A 20,366-nucleotide genomic window follows, 5' to 3' on the forward strand; every position below is an offset into this window, starting at 1 on the left:
GACACCTATCCTTTTTTATGAAACTAAATGTGCAATTTAGCCTCGACATAAAGTTACATTTCCTCTCTTAATTTTGTCCACCGTTTCCGCCTATTGCTCGAACTTATACACTATATTTTTCATGACTTATGAAATTACGAATAGTATCATTGATGTTTATTTCTATTTAATAAATAAATTCATCTGTTAATCAAAATTCTTGAAATTTGCTATATCAGCCAAAATAAGAAAATTTTTATATTTATCTCGAGTGATTTATTATAGAATAATTAAATATTTTCTAACCAAATTATTCGAATCCAACTCCACACGCCAATATACCAAATTCTAATTGAATTAGTTAGGTATAAATGAAGAATTTTTGAAAGAAGTATAAATATAATTTTAATTTCCTTTTAAAAAAAATATAATTTTATATTTTTGGAGTGAATTTAAGTCGAAAAAATTAAGTTGAGAACGATCCTAAAATAGTGGGAAGAAGAAGCACGATTTATGATCTCAGAGCTAATCGGCTTGTTTTAGTTTTCACTTCTTATCTATCTATGTATGTTGTACTTTTGAGTAGTTTTAAAAGATTTTAGATACCTTTTTTCCCTGTCATTCTCAGATGTCTGTTTTCAGGGGACACGTGTACAACTCCAGACACAACTCCCTGCGCATTATTGTTGCCAAAGCCCGAGTCCCCATACAATATCACCTGTCAATTTGAGTACTCAAGACTTGAAGAGAGAAAAAAGAAAAATCTTTTCAGCACCCCTTCACCTTCTCCCCGTGAGTTGTGTGTTCCAGCTTACACACACACAACACACACTTACATATACGTAAATGTAGAAAAACATGTGTATAAATCCAACGCCCTTGTGTATTTTTTGGTTCTTGATGTATGTGACATGGTTTTGATTCATATTCTTGGACACTTAGGAAATGTCATCGGAGATTATTTTGGTTTTCTTATTGTTATACGTTTCAGTTATTTATTCGTTCTTCACCGGACAAGAATAAGTTCATGTAAGTGGAAAGAATGCGGTTTTAATGATTTGATCGGTGTGTTTTGATACATGCGTTGGTTGATTTGATTGAGTCCTTGATTGTGGTTGTTGCATGTTTGGATGTCATCGTTTCTTGATTTTTCTTGGGAGGCATGTGGGGTAATGGATCTTTTATTGTTCTTGATTTTATGGTACTTTCTTGATACTTATTGTTTCTCGTTCTTGGTTTTCGTTAAGAATGTGAAGAGGGATATAGGAGAAGAGATCATCTGGAAAATCAAGAAATTATGAATGTCTCCATGTTTTTACTACTGTTTTTTCTGTTTCTTGATCGTAATTTGTTGCAAGAAATCAGGGTATGCTCTGTTGTTAAGATGCTGCGTGATATTTTGTTTATGGTTGCTGATCTATCCTTGTATTGTGTGTGTGTGTGTGAACGAAAGAGTTTATTTACATGAATCTTGAAAATGCAGATCACTGAAAACTCGCCAGTGAGTTACTGGGTGTTGAGGGTTTGCAAGAATGTCCACGCTAACAGTGGATACGGTACAAAATGGTCTTATTAGGAAGGTCGATTCATCAGCCAGTGTGCATGAATTAGGAGAATATGAAATTTCAAGGTTACTTGATCGACCTAAAAATTTGAATTTGGACAGACAGAGATCATTTGATGAAAGGTCTCTTACTGATTTGCCATCAGCGTTATCTCCGCATCCACTTCCTAGACCAGATGTCTTCTGTCGAGCTTTTGACAATGCAGACAGTCTGTATTCACCTGGTAAACGGTCTGGGTACAATACTCCCACGTCTCAGTTTGGCCATGGCATGGCCTTCGAGCCACATCCGATGATAGGTGAGGCTTGGGACAATTTAAGACGATCAATGGTTTGCTTCCGCGGTCAACCTGTTGGGACAATTGCTGCATTAGACAACTCTGAAGAAAAACTCAACTATGATCAGGTGAAGGGCTTAAAAACCAGTACTCCATGTTGAAAATTTATGGCTGAATTTCTTCATTAGCAGCTTGTGTACTTTAAATTTCTTTGAAAATTTGATTGGAACTGACTTCAGAAACGAGTATAAATTGTACACAGTAATGCATGAGTCCAAATGCAAGCAATATTTGGGGTTGCTGTTGGTTGTATAAAGATGATAGTATTAGAATTTCATGGTTTATTAGCATGGAGGGCTTAATCCTGAGAATCTGAGTTCTCGATCCAAACTGAAATCAAGTTTATGGAAAACACGGATTAGATGTTTTAGGAAAATATTAATTTCATTGAAGACAATTTGTCATAAACCATTCCGCAATAAGGACAGGACAAAATTATTTGGTTGGGGTATTTTTGAACTTGACAACCTTCCCCTCCTCTTCTGATCTTTTCATTCGCCCTTCTTCCCTTGATTGCATAGATATTTTTTATCCTTTATCCCAGACATGAAACCTGAAATGGATTTTCATATCATCTGCCCCGCTTGTTTATTGAATAATGTAAGAAAGGGCATTTAGACTTGTTCACGTGGTTACTGAAACTTTGAACTTGCAGGTATTTGTTAGGGACTTTGTTCCGAGTGCATTGGCATTTCTAATGAACGGCGAACCTGACATTGTGAAAAATTTTATCCTGAAGACCCTTCGCCTTCAATCGTGGGAAAAAAAAGTTGATCGGTTCCATTTGGGAGCAGGTGTTATGCCAGCCAGTTTTAAAGTATTACATGATCCTATCAGGAATACAGAGACATTGATAGCAGATTTCGGCGAGAGTGCAATTGGAAGAGTGGCTCCCGTCGATTCTGGCTTTTGGTGGATTATATTACTACGAGCATACACTAAATCTACGGGAGATACTTCCTTGGCTGAGATGCCTGAATGCCAGAAGGGCATCCGCCTAATCCTGAGTTTATGCCTCTCAGAAGGATTCGACACCTTTCCAACACTTCTTTGCGCTGATGGGTGCTGTATGATTGATCGTAGAATGGTGAGTTTTCCAGTCTCTGTTAAAGTTGATGGTCATTAAGCTGTATTTATGTTGGGTTCAAGAAAAGCCATGCATGTCGTTTCTATGAACATGCCATTGAAACAAGAAAAAATTAGGAGGATTAGCACTTGTGAGGCAAGCCCTTTCTTTCCTGTGGCAAATTTTAATTTTTTACCTCTTACTGTTGGCAGTTCAATGTTCCTTGTCCACCAGAAATGCAGTTACCATGAGTTTGCATTAGATTTTTTTTTTTTTTGTCTTCACCTGGCATATAGCTTACCAGTATATACCACTAAAATGTTGGTTGTAAGAAATCAGTTTAAGTTTTCGTTCCTCCCTTTTCATGTCCTGATGAAGTTTCTTACTGCGTGTTGCGTTTTGCTAATACTAGGGTGTTTATGGATACCCGATCGAGATACAAGCACTTTTTTTCATGGCTCTAAGATCAGCCATGTTTTTACTGAAGCAAGATGGTCCAGGAAAGGAGCTTATAGAACAAATCGTTAAGCGTCTCCATGCATTGAGCTATCACATGAGAAGTTACTTTTGGCTGGATTTAAAGCAGCTTAACGACATATACCGGTACAAAACTGAGGAATATTCGCACACAGCAGTCAACAAGTTCAACATCATGCCTGATTCGCTGCCAGAATGGGTTTTTGATTTTATGCCTCTGAGTGGAGGATATTTTGTTGGGAATGTTGGCCCTTCAAACATGGATTTCCGTTGGTTTTGCTTGGGCAATTGCGTAGCCATCCTTTCATCCTTAGCAACGCACGAACAATCAACTGCTATAATGGATCTTATCGAGTCACGCTGGGCAGAGTTGGTCGGAGAAATGCCGCTCAAAGTTTGTTATCCGGCTATCGAGAATCATGAGTGGCGCATCGTTACCGGATGTGATCCCAAAAATACTAGATGGAGTTACCACAATGCTGGGTCATGGCCAGGTACGCAATTTTACCAAAGTTGGCTCTGTCGGATTAGTGCATCATAAAGACATGAAAAAATTGATAGCCATACATAGTAACCAAGTAGTTTACAACCTTACTTGTATGACTGGATACAACCATACAACACAATTATTTCGTTATGGTTCTAAATTATAACACAATATTCCATCAAATTTCTGTATATTACAACATGTACTTGATAGAATGGGGAGTCGTTTTACCATAACTATAGAGACAACTATCTTATGTATGGTTAATTATCGTGGCTACAGTGCTGTTGTGGCTCCTGACAGCAGCATGCATCAAGACGGGGCGGCCCCAGATTGCTAGGCGTGCTATTGAACTTGCTGAAACCAGGTTGTCGAGAGACAGTTGGCCAGAATATTACGACGGAAAGGTTGGCCGGTTCGTCGGGAAGCAAGCTCGTAAAAACCAAACGTGGTCGGTCGCAGGCTACTTGGTCGCCAAGATGTTGCTCGAAGATCCTTCCCATTTGGGGATGATTTCGATCGAGGAAGACAAGCAGCTGAAACCCGTCTTGAAGCGATCAGCGTCATGGACCTTTTGATGATCTCAAACTTAAGTCTCTTTTTTTTCTGCTAACATGTTTGAATTAAAACATTCCATTAATTTCTCAAAAGAAGATTGGATATAATTTGGAAGAGAAATGAGGTATGTAGTGTTAGGAGCAGCAGAGAGTGTAGGGATTTTGTTTCTGGTTCTTGATGTGATGAAAACTTTATAGTTTTGTATTTGAGTTAGTAATAACTTGATTCTTTTAGGCTGTCTGAAAAACAGTGTCTCAACTATTAGTGGTGGCGGTGGTGGGTGTTGGATAATGGCATGATAAGGTGGATTCCAAGTGCAACAGCTCCCTTTTATTCATTTATATTTTCATTTGCTCCTTTTGTCTTTGGTGGCTCTATTAATTTTCATAATCTTTTTATTTTATGATAAATTATATCGATACTTTTTATATAATTTGTAAAATTACAAGTATATTTTTTCAAGACGTATCGTTCTAATTTCACCTCAAGGTGGCTTAGTAGCGTGTTGATATAATTTAATTTACAGCTTTTACCGTTTGTGAAAGACAACGCGTGTTGCTGTAATTAAACATAATTTTAAAAATTATTGCAATTTATTTGTACAAAAATTTGCAAATTTGGATGAATAAACCCTAGTTGGTTATATATATATATATGTGGTGAGATTTTATGACAAGAAAGATGGTATTTTTTTTTTTAAATTAATATTTGTATCATGCTATGAATTTGAAATTTGAATTGAAGTGGTTGTATTAAGTTGTGCAATTTTATAAGAAGAATAAATATGGTTGGTATAAATGAGATTTGAGATTTGTAAGTGTGAAGCACCAAACTCTTCACCTCCATTAAAAAATATAAAGTAAATCTCGGTGGAGCTTCTTCCCTTATTACTGCGTGCAGTACACTCAATTGGAGCCCTTTTTTTTTTTAATTATTAATTAAAATAAATTAATTGTATTTATTTTTATCGATCAATATATAATAAATTACAATATCTGATAATTAATTATAAAAATCAGTACAATAATTATACGGTTATCTTAATATCAAATAAATTAAATCTAACAAACACCTATTGTGCAGCAGAAACAACACCTATCATGCAATAGAAACAACATCTTACGCATATGGCGGGTTCGAATCTATGACATCTAAAGTCACCAAGGCTCAACTTGGCTAATTGATCTAGGCTTCATTAACACATTCAAATAGCAACACCTATACCGTGCAAGTCAATTTGTACTTGCATAAATTATTGATGATTAAATCGTAAACGCTATTATCATCATGTGTTGATTCAATGATTCACATATCTCATATTAGAGTTGTAAATGATTCAAATCTAATCGAACACATTATTATTCGAACTCATTTGAATGATTATCGAGCTTCAAAAAATGGATTTGAATTGGATTTAATTATGAATTAATCGAATTCAAACCAACTTTAATTAAATCAAAATATAAATTATATTTAAGTAATTTGATATTTTTAATACTTTACATTAATGAAATTAAGGCCGAAAATAACCTAACAAAATATTTTGTTTGATTTTGATATGTTAATTTTAATTAAAAAAAATTATATTTATTAATATGAATTAAATATGGAAAAAAATAAATATGTATTTGGATTTGGTGTTATTATTTGTGGTAAGTGATTTGACATGTTTGACTAGTACTATTATATTTCTACACTTCACCTTAACCCAATTAAACACTTGTCCGGTTTTCTCTCTCCCTCAAAATCACTCTCCCCACCATTTTCCCCTTCTCATTTTCCCTCAACCGTCCATCAAATCCAGGGGAAGTGAATTGGAATTGTAAATCCCCGGGAAAAAAGGTTTTTACACATACTGTTGCTTGCATTACGCGTGCCGAATTATGAGGCCACCGAAGAGGCCGATCCAAGCGGTGTCCACATGGGTGCGGCGGCAGCCGCCCAAGGTGAAGGCGTTTCTCGCTGTGGTTAGCGGCATGGTGGCGCTTGTGCTGCTTCGAGCAGTTGTGCACGATCACGATAATCTTTTTGTTGCAGCGGAGGCTGTTCACGCGATCGGAATTTCGGTTCTGATTTACAAGTTGATGAAGGAGAGGACTTGTGCTGGTACGGCGTTGTCTATTTTGTAATTGATGTTTTCCTTTATTCTTTTTGTGAATTGGCTGGGATGGGTTTTGGGGGGTGAGGAAGTTTCGAGCTTTGTGAACTGCAGATTTGGGGATGATGGAGGTCGGGGCTTCAGAACTGGGGATTTGAGGGATGTGGAAGTTCGGAGCTTTAGAAGCAAAAGAAAGATTTAGTTTTAGTATTGTTTTTGCTTTCTTTTTTTTATTGAAAAGTAGGATTTCTTTTCTCTTTTGCTCTGGAAGAAATGGTCTTGGAAGTTAATTGTGGGTGTAGTCGCGCTGTTCCATTTATTACTTCTTTTTGTTGTTTGTTAGTTGCTTGAATAAGAAAGCTGGAGCTTTTGAGAATTGGAGGGTTTTGGGGGAGATCTCGTTTTGATTCTTGGCATATTGGGAGCAGGAGGAAGGATTGATGGGTTTGCTTTATTTATTCTGTTCACGGGTCTTTTTGATTTTTATGAAAAGTTGCTATGCTGTTTTAGATGGATTTTTGTTTCATTGTTATCTATGTTAGGAGTTAGAAGATGGGTTTTCTCCGTGACTTTTTGACTTCCCCTGGAAAAGAAGAATTTTCTTGGGGATTAATTGTTCTTATAAGAAATAAAACGAACCAAATGTAAATAATACTTTTAGAGTTTAAATTGTAGTCATGTGTTAGTTCTTCACGTGCCTGAAAATACTGGTGGGCAAGTCTCCTTTGCAGGTTGTAGGTAGAGCTATGTTATATGGTAGTTGCTTCGTTAAATCTTAATTTGCATTTTGCAGCCAGTATAGTGTGTATAGTTTGCTGCAGAAAGTAGAGTAACCTGTATCTTTTGGTTTTTTTATCAGAAAACTGTCAGTCGGATACACACAGTGTTTAACTTTTTTCTTTCATGAATTTATATATACATGTATATAATTATGTCATTATTGAGTTTTTTGGGTTGTGTTCTGGAACTTGTCCTGGCATGCAATTTTAAGCTGCAGCATAAGAATTTGAACACAAATCTGGATATTGGATATTTATGTGTTCAACTTATCACTGAACACATTAGTGAGAGAAGCAGATGTCGAACTTTTTCCCAGTTGCTCACTTTGTCTTCTATGTGGATGGTAGATGCTGACGGCCTCCATTTTAATTTATTGATACTGTTGCAGGGCTTTCACTCAAATCCCAGGAGCTAACAGCTATCTTCTTGGCTGTTAGATTGTATTGCAGTTTTGTCATGGAATATGACATACACACGATTCTTGATATGACTACGCTGGCTACAACCTCATGGGTTATTTATATGATTCGTTTTAAACTGAGGTCGAGTTACATGGAGGATAAAGACAATTTTGCACTGTATTATGTGGTGAGTCTTTCACTGGAAGTGGCGTCTTCTTTCCTTGGGATTTTGAGTTTCGACTTAGTATGAAGTTGATCTGAAATGCTAATCTAGAATATCTAGTCTTTGAACTACCACATACCAGTCAGTAATGAAAAAATGTTAAAAGATTACAAATGAATTGAAAATCTTCATTTGCAGTGCTATCCAAGTTCTGTTAGAAATTATGGTTTTTGTGTGTATTCTTCATGCTTGTTGGTTTCTATTTATTTAAGCTTATATTAGTTGATTGCTGCCCTTGTTTTTTAATTTCTATTAACTTTTAAGTAAGTGACTTTGATAGCCAGATGATTGCGCTTATGATGTAGCTGTCAGCCCCTCCTACTTTTATCTCAAGCTTCCTTTCCCACGGACCTGTTATTAATTTATTTTTTATTATTCATGATCTGGTGCAACGCACTATTGTCTATACTTTAATCTAAGGCAATAGTTATCTTTTGATGCTTTCAAGCTTATGCCACATTTAGCTGCAACAAAAGGAGCTCTTTTCTTTCCCTTCAAATTTTAAAGAAATTTAGGGGTCTAATAATGCTTACCTATCCAAGCATGGGACATGTTCTTTGTAGTATATAATCCACTTAACCCCATGAGAGTTTATCTATTTTCTACTGTATTTGGATCCTTTCCAATATCTTTTGTGGTTCAAATTTGAAGAAGTGTTCGTTTGTGCAGGTGGGTCCTTGTGCTATTTTAGCTTTACTCATTCACCCATCCACATCACATCACATCGTAAACAGGATTGCCTGGGCTTTCTGTGTTTATCTTGAAGCTGTTTCGGTGCTTCCTCAGCTTCGTGTCATGCAAAACACCAAGGTATGGTTTGGCTGGAGTGCCAATGATGCACACAAATAGTGATTCAATTGCTTTTAATAATTCGAAGAATTTTGGATCTCATGATGAAATCTGTATGTATTGGTGGCAGATTGTTGAACCATTTACGGCTCATTATGTATTTGCCCTAGGCGTTGCGAGGTTCTTGAGCTGTGCTCATTGGGTTCTCCAGGTTTGATGCATGAACTCTATCATGGAAGATTGTCTAAAGCATTTTTTCAGTTGTCTGGCTAAAGAAAGCAGATTTCTTATGATCATCCGTTACCTGAATGTCTCAATTTGGTTGCATGTTATACAAGGATTTTTCAAGAGTTCTTCATTCTCTTTTATGATTGGACGTGTAGTGTTCTCTTACTCTTAAGAAATATCCTTGGTCCAGTAATATAGTATGCATAGATCCGTTACTGAGTGTTATTTGAATGACACAAACTATGTGAATAGGTATTAGAACTGGCACAAGGAATGGTAGTTAGAATCACAGGTGGTTAAGATTGGCGTATTTCCGTAACGATTGCTGATTTGCAACTCAGGTTTTGGACACCCGAGGTCATCTTCTCGTGGCTTTGGGTTATGGACTCTGGCCTTCAATGGTTCTTATATCAGAAATTGTTCAGACCTTCATCCTGGCAGACTTCTGCTATTACTATGTAAAGAGGTACCACGAACTTCTTTTACGATTTTCAGCTGATATCTATCTTCTATGAATTCATCAAATTGTTCCATTAACCTTGGCTTTTGATATGCAGTGTTTTCGGGGGACAACTCGTGTTGCGGCTTCCTTCTGGAGTGGTGTAACTAGATAAGCCTATTCTAGTTGTTTCTGGTGCACCACACGGCTTGGTCACTGGTTCCTTACAGCGTAGAGATCTGGTTGGTAGTTCACACAAATTGGATGTTTACCTCACTCGCAAGTTACCTGAAAAATCATATTTTGGATTAACTGTACCTGTACTAATTCGGTTTTAGATAGTGGATTTCGCTTCACTGTAGCATTTAAACTCTTAATTAATGACCAGAACACACATTATTTCGTAATCTTCTCTTGTTTTTTCTTCAGTTGGCTTACAAAGTATCTCTTAATTAACGGCCAGGACACATTTTTTATTTCTCTTGTTTCGAACTCTGAACCATTGGACGACTTTGATTATAAACTTGGTACTATTACGCAACAAACATCTAATGATTTAAGCTTTCTCTGGAGGTATGACGCAGTTATTATTCCATAATCTCCGATGTGCTGATTTATATGAATCGTATTTGAAAGTATCTAATCGCGGTGCCATGGGATCATTCACATTTATGTTAATGACTTGCATTGCTTGGCGCTTTTAAGCTCGGTCACTTAGAAAACGTCAAAGAGCGTTGTGGTGAAATTGTTGGTGGAAAGGGTGTTCATCCAAGAGTACTCTCAAACTGTCCATTTCCTGTGATTCAATGATTAGCAGTGCTGCAGTGGGGTTCGGTTTACTGTATTTAATTCGCTGTGTGAAAGACGATATTCCTTTCAGTCAGTGTTCTCAGAATCTCTAACAAGATGCTTGCAGAAAGAATACAGATGTGGAAGCACAAAGGCAGTAGTTACAAGTGTTTGGACATTTAGTTGGCAGAACTTGGGAGATTATCATCTTATATTGTCTGTGTATATATATATATATTAACATTAATCTAATCTCATAAAGACGGTGTTGGTGAGGGGGACCCTTTTTCCCAAAGAATTACTTCACTTATTCTAATCCATCCTTCTTTTTTCTTGTTTTCACTCTGTGGGGTTTGGGGGTGGATACTATTTCCATGAAATTTTAGAAGAAAAAGAAAATATAAAGAACGATTATACAGCTCATCGGGACTAAATATGCCCACATCTTTCTCTTTTAAACACACACACGCAAAATCAACATCAAACTCAACACAGCAAGATTGCAGGGAAATTTAACTCAAATTGGGGACTTAAATCAACTATATGCTAAGTATAATGTGATTGACGACAATTCAAGAAGAGTGATCAATCACATAATAAGTATATCACACTTATTTTGTGATTGATTTGATCTGACTAAACTTGATTTGGATAAAATTCATATTGAAGTTTTAGATTTTATCGTAGAAAAGAAAAAAGCACATATCTCATAATTCTACTTATTTGTAGGTATTTTATTACATAAGATGATATCTTCTTCTTCCGTGACATGTTTGCACGAAATATATTTGTTTGATCATTACGTAAAAATAAATGAGTTGTTCGACATTTATCTTGAAAAAGGAAAACAACATTTTTATCGTATTTTAGTGAACAAGTAGTAGTTTTTGTTCCGTTTTAGGATGATGATGATGATATTTATATTCTTCCCCAACTACAACATGTGTACTTTATGCGGGAGTAGAAGCAAAATTCGTTCTTTTCTTCTACTTTCTATATAACAACACTCATTGATCAATAGAAAAACCTATTTTTAGGTGGGTAGGGTACAGTGCCAGCCTATGTTACTACCGTCCACAGTTGTACATACCTTTGCATGTAAACTTTGAATGTAGTTGGTTTCTATCTATCCTCATATCAGCCCCCCCTTCCCCTTTCTTTCATTTTCCTCATCTATAAATAGTCCTTTCTCATTATATGAATTCCCATCAGCTTGAGAGTTTTTCATTTTGATCATACTATCAATCAATGGCTATTCCTAAAGTCTTTGTTGCGTCAATCTTTCTTTCTTTGCTGCTCCTCCATCAAGTCCAAGCTATTCACTCCAACAAACTGGTAACTCCATAGGCCTTCAACTCTCACCATGCATATCACACACACACACACACATATATATATATGTTATATTATGTTGCAAAAATTTGAGTTTCAAAGTCATTTTGATCATCTTCTCAGACACTTTGCTAGTTTTTTCCAGTTTCTTGACTGTCAAATTTGATTAAGTTACTGTTGTTGCAATTGCAGACTAGCAATGCCGTATCAGAAACTTCATACAAACCGAAAATAAGTAAGCTATCTAACTCTTGTATCTTACTTCTTGCTAGCCATGCATCTATACTCTTTCCTCTATTCATTATTTTACGTCTACTTCAGCGTGTATATTCTTTCTTTATCAATCTCTTTTCTTCCCTTGTTTTTTTGTGTTCACAGACTGTGGAGGAGCTTGTGCAGCGAGGTGCAAATTATCAAGAAGGCCAAGACTTTGCAAAAGGGCATGTGGGACTTGCTGTGCAAGGTGCAACTGCGTTCCCCCTGGCACTTATGGAAACTTGGAGTTCTGCCCTTGCTATGCTAATATGACTACCCATCATAACAAGCGAAAATGCCCTTAGAGATCGAGTCTAAACCGTACATGAAATCTTGTATTTAGACCTTTGTTCTCTTCTTGCTTCTTCGTTTCTTTCCCTTCTTTGGTTTACAGTCTTGTATTATTATTGATTTGCGCTTTGTCAAGATCTTTGTATGTGGGACAATAAATGTTTGTTCTTGGTACTACAGAGCTGTACTCTAGTTTGTTGACATTATCCTGTTATAGTTCTTCATTTTTCAAAATCATTTTTATTATGATTACATAATTAAGCAATGAGTTATTTTATAGCTTCTTTACTAATCGAGTTTCTTTTGTAATTAAAAAAAACTAATTTAAGAAATTGCAAGTTGATGTTGGTTTGAAGTTGTTTATCAGTAGGAATTCTGATGAAAATGATAGAGTTTGATTCAGACCTGGTTGATATAGATAGAAGTGATTATACAGTATGAAGTAACACTTGAATTTGCTAGAGATAACATGTTAAGTGTTTCATCTAGCCATAAGAAGGAAGGTTAGAAGCTTCAGACAGTGAGATTCTTGGTAAGAATCCCTTCAAATGTGATCCCAGGTCCAAATGCCAGTATCAATCCCCACTCGTTATGCCCCTGTTCATCCTTTCTCACATTCTTTGCCTCTTCTAGCATGTACTCCAGCACATACACAATTGTATTACTGCTAGCATTCCCATAATCAGTCAGTGCCCTTCTACTTGCATTCAGTTTTTCAGGCAATAGCTCCAGCTTCTTCTCCAGCCTGTTGAGAATAGCAGGGCCCCCTGGATGAACAGCCCAGAACAATTTATTGAAATCCTTTTCAGAATATCCAGCAGATCCCATTAACTGAACACAGAAATCTTGAATATTGTTTTCAATTATCTGTGGGAGCTGCCTTTCCAGCTTGAAACTTATGCCTTCTTCTGTAAGTTTCCCGTCGATAACTTTTTCGGTACCTGGCAAGAAATGCTGTAGGGCGGCATACAGTTCAAAGAGAGGCCTTTCAGTTTTCACAACAGGATTAGATCCTATGATCATGGCCCCAGCCCCATCTCCAAACAATGCCACTCCAACCAAATCATAAGGCCTGTCAGCGCTAGGCGGCCTGAACCCAATAATAGTAGTTTCTGAAGTTGCAAGCAAAACTCTACTGCCTGGATTGTTCTCAGCAATGTCCTTGGCTACCCGAAGACCCGCCACCCCACCCGAGCAGCCTGAAAAGTATAGCATGGTCCTGCGGGTATCTGGCCGGAGGCCCAGCCCTTTTGCGAGGTAAAGATCGCCACCAGGAAGCCGAGCTTCACTTGAGGAGACATAGACCAAGTGGGTTATGTCTGAAACTGGCCTGCCCCATTTCTTGATGCAAGATTCTGAGGCTTCAATGGCCATTTGTGTGACTGCTGAATTACAAATCTCCAGCCTTTGCTTCACTGTGGGGAGCCCTTCAATAGCTAGTTCAGGGTACTTTGTTAGGATTTCTTCAGACATCACCACGTATCTTGTCTTCACTGTGGTTGACTTGCCTGAAACATTAATGACAGCAAACAATGGCATCAAGAAAAGAACTTTATCTGGATCAGCTCATGTAATTTAGACAAGAATCATCCTGAGCATGGCATATTTATCTTAATCTATGTTAGCATCAACAGAACATACTTTCTGAGGTTAACAAGATCATATAGTAGCATAGAAGGGAAATAAAAATGTACAGAGTCGAGCTAGCTTCTGCTTGAGTTCAGGATCATCACAGTTGGTATCCCTGAAATATCCATCAACCAGAAACTCTTGCATGACAAGCTGGTGCGGAAATGCCTTGCCGAGGGCAAGAATCGCAGCTTTCCTGGAATCGGCACTTCTCGAGCATTGGAAGGTCACCTCACTTCCCATGGAGTCGTCTTTTTCTCTTGAAAAGAGAACTTGATAAGTTTCCTTGGTGTGAATGCTGAATAGGCTTCTTTTTCTTTTGAAGGGGATCCCATTTCATTGCTTGTATATATACTATCCATATGCTGATAGACAGAAATTGAATAACTGAAGGGAGTACTAATAAATCATTAGTTTGCAGAGAAACGTGGATTGTAAAGCAATTGGCTACGATATTTTATATAGGATTAGATCAGGGGAGAGAAATTCATGACCTTTGTAGGAGAAAGTTGGTTGGAGGTTTGGTTTAGGAAGCACAACGGAAATACGAGAGCATCCGGCAAGATGACCTGGAGAATCGAAACTCACAATTTGCCAATCTAGAATTTGAAGAGATGATGATCCACAATTTATCTCAAAATGAACAATAGTTCTCATATGTCAATGTAGTCATATATCAAGGTAGAGCAGGTTCATTAGGTAAAAGTACAAATGATGGAATAGAAATAGGAGCTCCAATGACAGAGTGATCTCCAAATGTTTCAACAAGGTAGCAAGTACACACTGATGTGCAAACAAAATACATTGCCATCAATAATAAATTCTTCAGATATGTGGCTTTATACTACTATGACGTTATGATCTCTAGAAATATTAAAAAAAAAATAAAAAGAAGAAAGACATTACTATCATTTAACTAGGATATTTCAAGAAGTTCATGGTATTGTTCCAGAGGTACGCTCGAACTGAGGAGAATTATAGTTCTGAGCAACTCTTTCCATTGATAAAATCAACAACTTGGGCTGCTGCTAGATCAAGTGCAGCAGTGACCGCTGCCAAATTTTGCAGAAACTCCTCAGCCGTAGGCTTGTCACCATCGATAATATCAGTCACAGCTTTTAAAAATATTGCAGGGACTTCCAAGAGATGTGCCACATAAGCAATAGCGGCTCCCTGATAAACGAAAATCAAAGGGCACCAATCAAAACAAAGTTCATGAGTATTCTTAGCAACTACAATTTAGCAAGCCAAATTACTTGAGTTTCAAAAACTAGTGCTCACTGTATCAGTACCTTTCTCACTCCGTTGACATCACCACTTCACATTTTCAGAATACTGCCTACCTTTGCCTATGTTTTATAAAATACAAGGTTGATTTCACATTCACAAAGCACCTGAGACTATAGCTTAGCTTCTTATGGAAATTTAGAAAATCCACATGAAAGCATGAGCGGAAATTAAGAGACAGCTGATCACATGCAGAGCCACAACATTTATATTGTTTCAGACATTATGATAAGCTCGGTCATCTACCTCCATGTCTTTGACAGTTGCATCATTTGCAACAATGGCAGCTTCATCTTGTGGGCACATATCCAAAGAATCACCAGTAGACAATTTGCCGACCTAAATCATACAATAACAAAAGTTAGATATACTAGTACTCATTTAATAAAACACACTATGTCTTGACATATTAAATTGTGAATGAACACCAACAAAATACATGCATGGCTAAAATGACTGCAGCACCTATCTATCGTACATCATATTCGTTATGCAAAGAAAGTCACTGAGATTATGATGGAACACCTTGCCATATAATTATAGATACAAACCCAATTTCAAACATGCGTGCACATACACAAAAGAAGGGGGAAAAAGGGGAACAGCCACTCAATGTCCTGCCTGATCTTATAAACAGTTTATGGAAGAGAAGCGACCTTTAAGTTTAGCTCCTTTGCAAGATTCGGGGTGGAAAATGCTTGACGCGAGCCAACACCATACAGGTCAAATACCTGCAGATCAAAATAGAGACACATGAAGCTGAAGAAATATGAGTGAATCATATAGTTTGTACCAGCAGAACAAAGAGGTGTCTAATCTAAACTACTTGACAGGACACTCCATCCTATCAGAAGACTGCTGATTTCTTCTAAATTGTAATACAATTATATGCAAAAACAATGGATCTTACAGCTATCAGTGATACAGGATTTATTCTATGAGTCATGAAGAGAAATGAATTTTCATTTTTGGTTCTTTTTTGCTGCTCCATAGCATCTACTTTGTTCATATAAACAATTAAAAGAAGTCGAGGAAAAAAGTGAACATAGAAAAGGACTTACAGGGATAGGAATCCTTCTGTCATGGAAAGCAATATCTGATGCCAGAAATACATCACCTATGGAAGCACCTTTTGCCTGGTCAATGGCAGATAATCAATACCAAGGAGTCCTTGTATTCTATAAGCAAAGTGGTGATTTTGCATCCAAATGAGAGGCATACCAATTTTAGTCCTATGATAACTCAATCTACCACTCATTATAGTTGAATTGAAAGAAGATCAGATTCGGAGAAAGAAACATGAAAACATTATAGTTGAGATTGTGAAACCTTGAATCCACCAGCAGTTCCTGCATTTATTATAAGGTCTGGCTGCAATGCTTGAATAGAAGCATAAGTCAGAAGAGATGCAGAAACTGTGCCTACGCTGTCAACCCCTGTTGAAGAAAATAATTCACTAACTCAGTAGCTGGAAAATTAAAGACTGTATATCAGATCAGATGATGTCTTGCTGCAACAACAGTAACAGATTACTTAAACTGCCAAGTGCATCACACAATTCATTGCCAAGTTAATTTTAGTTTGACACATTTCACACATGTATCAGTTTTATCCATCATAGAGTGTTAATGTTAGTGTGTCTCTGCGTGATGATATGCATGTGGCCCAAATAGTAATGCCAGTAGAAATTGCATAATTCAATGAGTAACTGCGCTCTTCCTAACACATTATGAAGCAGAGGCACACCACATATTATGATTACATGGGATGTCAATACAAACTCAATAATTATGCAAAACTGACAAAGCAATAATAACCATAAACTATACCTAACCCTGCAAAGAAAGCCAATACGTGCACTAAACAGCAAGGAGTAAGAAAAGGACAAACCCAATATTTTGTCTTTTCCAGGACAAACAATGTTGATGTTCAAATCTTTATATTTACCGTAGTACCTCACCCATGGAACCCCCTTTGGGAACCTGTACAAACAGTCAAGATACTCAATACACAAGTTCACATGAAACTAAAAGGTGAAGGAATAACATAGATCAAAACAAAGCTGATGCTGCCCCCATTTAGATTCCAGTATAAAGCAAACTTGTCCAATCTCTCAAGTTAAATAAATCACTAAGTCCTTTAGAATTCCATTCAGAAAACAGCCATCCAACGGTTAATAGTACTAACAGCAAGTTCATTGTCATTCATCTCAGAACAAGTGAAGAAACATATACATATTAATAATAGAATAAATTTGCACCAAAAAGAAAATAATAAGACGAACCAACATATTGATTTATCATTCCATATCCAATAAATACCTGGACTTTTATCCTCACTGTAGGCTATAAAACAAGTCATTTTCAGCAATTATAACCAATAAAAAATAAAACCAACAAGTTCTCTTCAACCATAAATCAGCAAATTCTTTTTCCAAAAACGAAAAATAATCACAGAAACTTAGAAAGAGAAGCATACACGGATTCAGGCTCTTCGACGAGCTGAAACTTATTCACTAGAGGTGACGCCTCGGTTTGCATAGCTAGTCAGACGCACAAAAACCAAACGTCCAAAATCAGCATATATTCGTCAAAATCCAAAACAGAGAAAAATAAAAAAAATATAAAAAAAAGAAAGAGGAAAGGAGTACCGATGATGAAGAGAACATTGGAAATGGGGCGTTTAGGCGTTGAATCATCGTTGACTTCCGCCGCCGCTTTGTCGTCGTGAGGTGGCGCCATTGATCGTTTCTCCTACCTCACCACCAATTCCTTTCGTTTCCGTCCCTTTCCTTTCCCTGCGCTGAAATATCTAACAAAATCAGCCACCACACCACCCCTGTCACCGTGGTTGATAAAAGAGGAGGAACACTTTTTAACTTTAAGAGTTTTTTGACCCTCGAGCAAGGGTTAGCCTCGCGACTTTAGGTCAAACTGGAAGCAACTGGAGGTCCGCACACTGAAGAGATCGAGATTGGTGTACTGTTAAATCAATCATGCCGCGGCAAGTTCCAAACTTTTGACTATGCGGGACCCACTTCTGCTCTCCGCAAATGCCCACTCGATATCTGTTTGGAATTTAGGTTTTGTATATTTTCCAGAGTTTTAGTCAAAATACAATGTATTATCATTACAATATTAAATATGTACTTACTATTATTTAAAAAAAAAATACAAAAAGAGGTGTCGTAAGCATAAAATGACGATTTTGACTACTCTATTAATTTTTTCTAATTTAGAATTACCTTTCAATTTATAATAACTAATATATTTAATTTTATATTTATTTTTTTAATATGGTATGTTGATTTATATAATTTATTCATATTTAAAATATGCTTTAAATCTCAAAAAAATTATACAAAAAATAATTGAGGTATTTTTATAAAGAGGGCTATAATAATTAAAGGGTAAGATACTTTTCAAGTCATATAAAACAAATAGTAAGATGATCTGAAATCAAGGTGTGTCGTCATGTAGATGAATTCTTAGTTATGGGCCTTTATGGACTGGTCTTTTATGGGCTTTCTAACTGCTGGCCCAATATCTATGAAAGGCTCTCCACCTAAAATTTTATTACAAATGGACCGTAAACGAGTGACATTTTTGTCTTAAGCCCGAATTTGCTCCTCCAATACTTCCCCATTTTAGGTATGTGTACTTCCCCCTTTTTCAAGGTCATGGACACTAATTTGTTTTTGTTCTCCACTTTGACTACATTAATCTTATGGATTTGTTTCAGAAAAACAAATATGTCTGGAGAATGACATTTTGAGATTTATAAGATATTTAAAATTTTTATTTATAATTAATGTGGGATGCGTAACATCATCATCAACCCCACAAATAAGGAGTCTTGGGACAGGCAAATAGCCTATTTCCCACATACAAAGCTAAATAATGAAGCATGTGAGGTAATCTATGTTGCATTAGACGAGGTATCTGATTCGACTCCATGAGTCTTGTAACTTTATTTTTTTATGCGTTCAGAGGGAAGGGGTTTTAAAGTTTATAAGTTGTTTAAACTCTTCATCTACAATCGATGTGATGCAAGTATATCGATAATTTTGCAAATAAATTATTACGATAATAATTTTTTCTTGCAAACCTCAACTTTTTTTTAAACGTTTTATATAATACTTTTCAAATACTCTCAATGTTCACAAAAAACTCGATTTTCTTAGAACTTTTTGCTATGCAAGCAAAAGTTGTTATAGTTGCACAAAATAGATTTTAATACTGATTTGAATATGAAATTAAGAAAATAACTTTTTTTTAAAAAATTTATATTTGAAATAGTAATTAGATAATTATTAAAAGAAAAATGCAATAGAAGCCCCAAAAGCTCTTGCCTTGAAATAAAGGGCATCACAATGTGGATGGAATGGAGTGACATATCAGAGTGAAGAATCATGGAAGAGAAGAGATTGGATATTTCCTCATTTATGAGCCACTTCCCCATTCTCCCCACATACCCTCGTGGAGTTGACTTTTTTGCACACATAACTGGACATAAATGATTTTATTTATTTTTTGATAGATGGACATAAATGATTTTATTTATTTTTTAATAGATGGACATAAATGATTTTATTTATTTTTTAATAGATGGACATAAATGATTTTATTTATTTTTTAATAGATGGACATAAATGATTTTTAGTGGGTGGTGTGTGAGACAAAAAGTTCAAGACTTGGATACATATATCAAGATAATTAATTATTTCTTACACTATATAAATTAAGAATATTAGATTATGATCATTAAATTTTAATTTACATAATTTTGAGGCATTCAAATTAAAAATAAAGGTAAACTATAGCCACCTCCCATAAAACTTTTCATAATTACGAATACCCCCTCATTATTTGAAGATTACAGATACTCCTTTGGTTTTAATGTTCGTCTAATATCGAGTTCATTCCGTTAGCCTTCGTTATGTTTTTATCTAATTTTTTTGGTGAACTGATCAAATACTCTTTTGAATCAGGAATGATAATACTTTTTAAAAAATTTTAAAAATATTTTTATAAACTAATATTTCTTGTAAATTATTTATTTTACCCATCTTTTTTTTTTACATTTTTTTAGATACTTTTTTATTTTTTTAAAATTTAACAAGAGTTACGTAGTAATGTTCACCTCACTTTCTAAAGGCTGCATAGTTATTTTTCGTTTGAGGGGGTATTTATAATATCCCAAATAATGAGAGAACTTTCGTAATATATCAAATTCCAAAGACTATTGCTGTAATTTACCTTAAAAATAATAATAATAGCAAACTCGACTAAAAATTCGATATTCTCGAATGTATTTGTCTATTTTGATTATAAGACGTGGATTTGTTATTAAAATA

At 36.0% G+C, this 20,366-nt stretch overlaps 5 protein-coding genes across 6 annotated transcripts; 3 read left to right on the plus strand and 2 right to left on the minus strand.

Annotated features, from left to right (window-relative positions):
- Positions 642 to 4,829, plus strand: LOC105172940 (probable alkaline/neutral invertase B). Of its 2 annotated transcripts, none has more exons than XM_011094563.2 (5): positions 642 to 1,008; positions 1,463 to 1,949; positions 2,537 to 2,968; positions 3,360 to 3,918; positions 4,194 to 4,829. In XM_011094563.2, exons 2-5 carry the CDS (start codon positions 1,512 to 1,514, stop codon positions 4,487 to 4,489), a joined length of 1,725 nt encoding a protein of 574 aa, XP_011092865.1. In that variant the 5' UTR covers positions 642 to 1,008; positions 1,463 to 1,511; the 3' UTR covers positions 4,490 to 4,829. The 2 variants fall into 2 exon arrangements, with proteins under 2 accessions (XP_011092865.1, XP_011092866.1); XM_011094564.2 differs by having other exon boundaries at positions 642 to 771.
- LOC105172941 (putative ER lumen protein-retaining receptor C28H8.4) lies at positions 6,179 to 9,883 on the plus strand. The gene is made up of 6 exons (XM_011094565.2): positions 6,179 to 6,575; positions 7,736 to 7,935; positions 8,641 to 8,781; positions 8,891 to 8,971; positions 9,330 to 9,454; positions 9,546 to 9,883. The coding sequence occupies exons 1-6, from the start codon at positions 6,353 to 6,355 to the stop codon at positions 9,592 to 9,594; spliced, it is 819 nt and encodes a 272-aa protein (XP_011092867.1). The 5' UTR covers positions 6,179 to 6,352; the 3' UTR covers positions 9,595 to 9,883.
- On the plus strand, positions 11,353 to 12,271 carry LOC105172942 (snakin-2). Its single transcript, XM_011094566.2, has 3 exons — positions 11,353 to 11,551; positions 11,741 to 11,783; positions 11,927 to 12,271. Exons 1-3 carry the CDS (start codon positions 11,465 to 11,467, stop codon positions 12,106 to 12,108), a joined length of 312 nt encoding a protein of 103 aa, XP_011092868.1. The 5' UTR covers positions 11,353 to 11,464; the 3' UTR covers positions 12,109 to 12,271.
- LOC105172943 (type III polyketide synthase B) lies at positions 12,485 to 14,234 on the minus strand. Its single transcript, XM_011094567.2, has 2 exons — positions 13,789 to 14,234; positions 12,485 to 13,602 (listed from the first exon to the last, which is right to left on the minus strand). Exons 1-2 carry the CDS (start codon positions 13,964 to 13,966, stop codon positions 12,608 to 12,610), a joined length of 1,173 nt encoding a protein of 390 aa, XP_011092869.1. The 5' UTR covers positions 13,967 to 14,234; the 3' UTR covers positions 12,485 to 12,607.
- Positions 14,439 to 17,960, minus strand: LOC105172944 (5'-methylthioadenosine/S-adenosylhomocysteine nucleosidase 1-like). The gene is made up of 8 exons (XM_011094568.2): positions 17,661 to 17,960; positions 17,489 to 17,552; positions 16,901 to 16,992; positions 16,340 to 16,446; positions 16,072 to 16,146; positions 15,667 to 15,741; positions 15,257 to 15,349; positions 14,439 to 14,896 (listed from the first exon to the last, which is right to left on the minus strand). Exons 1-8 carry the CDS (start codon positions 17,749 to 17,751, stop codon positions 14,699 to 14,701), a joined length of 795 nt encoding a protein of 264 aa, XP_011092870.1. The 5' UTR covers positions 17,752 to 17,960; the 3' UTR covers positions 14,439 to 14,698.

The sequence above is a fragment of the Sesamum indicum genome, linkage group LG10 (genome assembly GCF_000512975.1).
Source record: "Sesamum indicum cultivar Zhongzhi No. 13 linkage group LG10, S_indicum_v1.0, whole genome shotgun sequence".
Taxonomy (NCBI): Eukaryota; Viridiplantae; Streptophyta; class Magnoliopsida; order Lamiales; family Pedaliaceae; genus Sesamum; species Sesamum indicum.

Excerpts from the sequence above, each read along its gene's own strand:
- LOC105172940 (XM_011094563.2), top strand. The coding sequence starts at position 1,512 with ATGTCCACGCTAACAGTGGATACGGTACAAAATGGTCTTATTAGGAAG. Across the intron at positions 2,969-3,359 it reads GTATGATTGATCGTAGAATG|GGTGTTTATGGATACCCGAT; the intron begins GTGAGTTTTCCA and ends TGCTAATACTAG. Across the intron at positions 3,919-4,193 it reads CAATGCTGGGTCATGGCCAG|TGCTGTTGTGGCTCCTGACA; the intron begins GTACGCAATTTT and ends TCGTGGCTACAG.
- LOC105172941 (XM_011094565.2), top strand. The coding sequence starts at position 6,353 with ATGAGGCCACCGAAGAGGCCGATCCAAGCGGTGTCCACATGGGTGCGG. Across the intron at positions 7,936-8,640 it reads ATTTTGCACTGTATTATGTG|GTGGGTCCTTGTGCTATTTT; the intron begins GTGAGTCTTTCA and ends TCGTTTGTGCAG. Across the intron at positions 9,455-9,545 it reads TGCTATTACTATGTAAAGAG|TGTTTTCGGGGGACAACTCG; the intron begins GTACCACGAACT and ends TTTGATATGCAG.
- LOC105172942 (XM_011094566.2), top strand. The coding sequence starts at position 11,465 with ATGGCTATTCCTAAAGTCTTTGTTGCGTCAATCTTTCTTTCTTTGCTG. Across the intron at positions 11,552-11,740 it reads CTATTCACTCCAACAAACTG|ACTAGCAATGCCGTATCAGA; the intron begins GTAACTCCATAG and ends TTGCAATTGCAG. Across the intron at positions 11,784-11,926 it reads TTCATACAAACCGAAAATAA|ACTGTGGAGGAGCTTGTGCA; the intron begins GTAAGCTATCTA and ends TTGTGTTCACAG.
- LOC105172943 (XM_011094567.2), bottom strand. The coding sequence starts at position 13,966 with ATGGGAAGTGAGGTGACCTTCCAATGCTCGAGAAGTGCCGATTCCAGG. Across the intron at positions 13,603-13,788 it reads GCAGAAGCTAGCTCGACTCT|GCAAGTCAACCACAGTGAAG; the intron begins GTACATTTTTAT and ends TTAATGTTTCAG.
- LOC105172944 (XM_011094568.2), bottom strand. The coding sequence starts at position 17,751 with ATGGCGCCACCTCACGACGACAAAGCGGCGGCGGAAGTCAACGATGAT. Across the intron at positions 16,447-16,900 it reads TGGAAAAGACAAAATATTGG|GGGTTGACAGCGTAGGCACA; the intron begins GTTTGTCCTTTT and ends TTTCTTCAACAG. Across the intron at positions 15,742-16,071 it reads ACAGAAGGATTCCTATCCCT|GTATTTGACCTGTATGGTGT; the intron begins GTAAGTCCTTTT and ends TTTGATCTGCAG.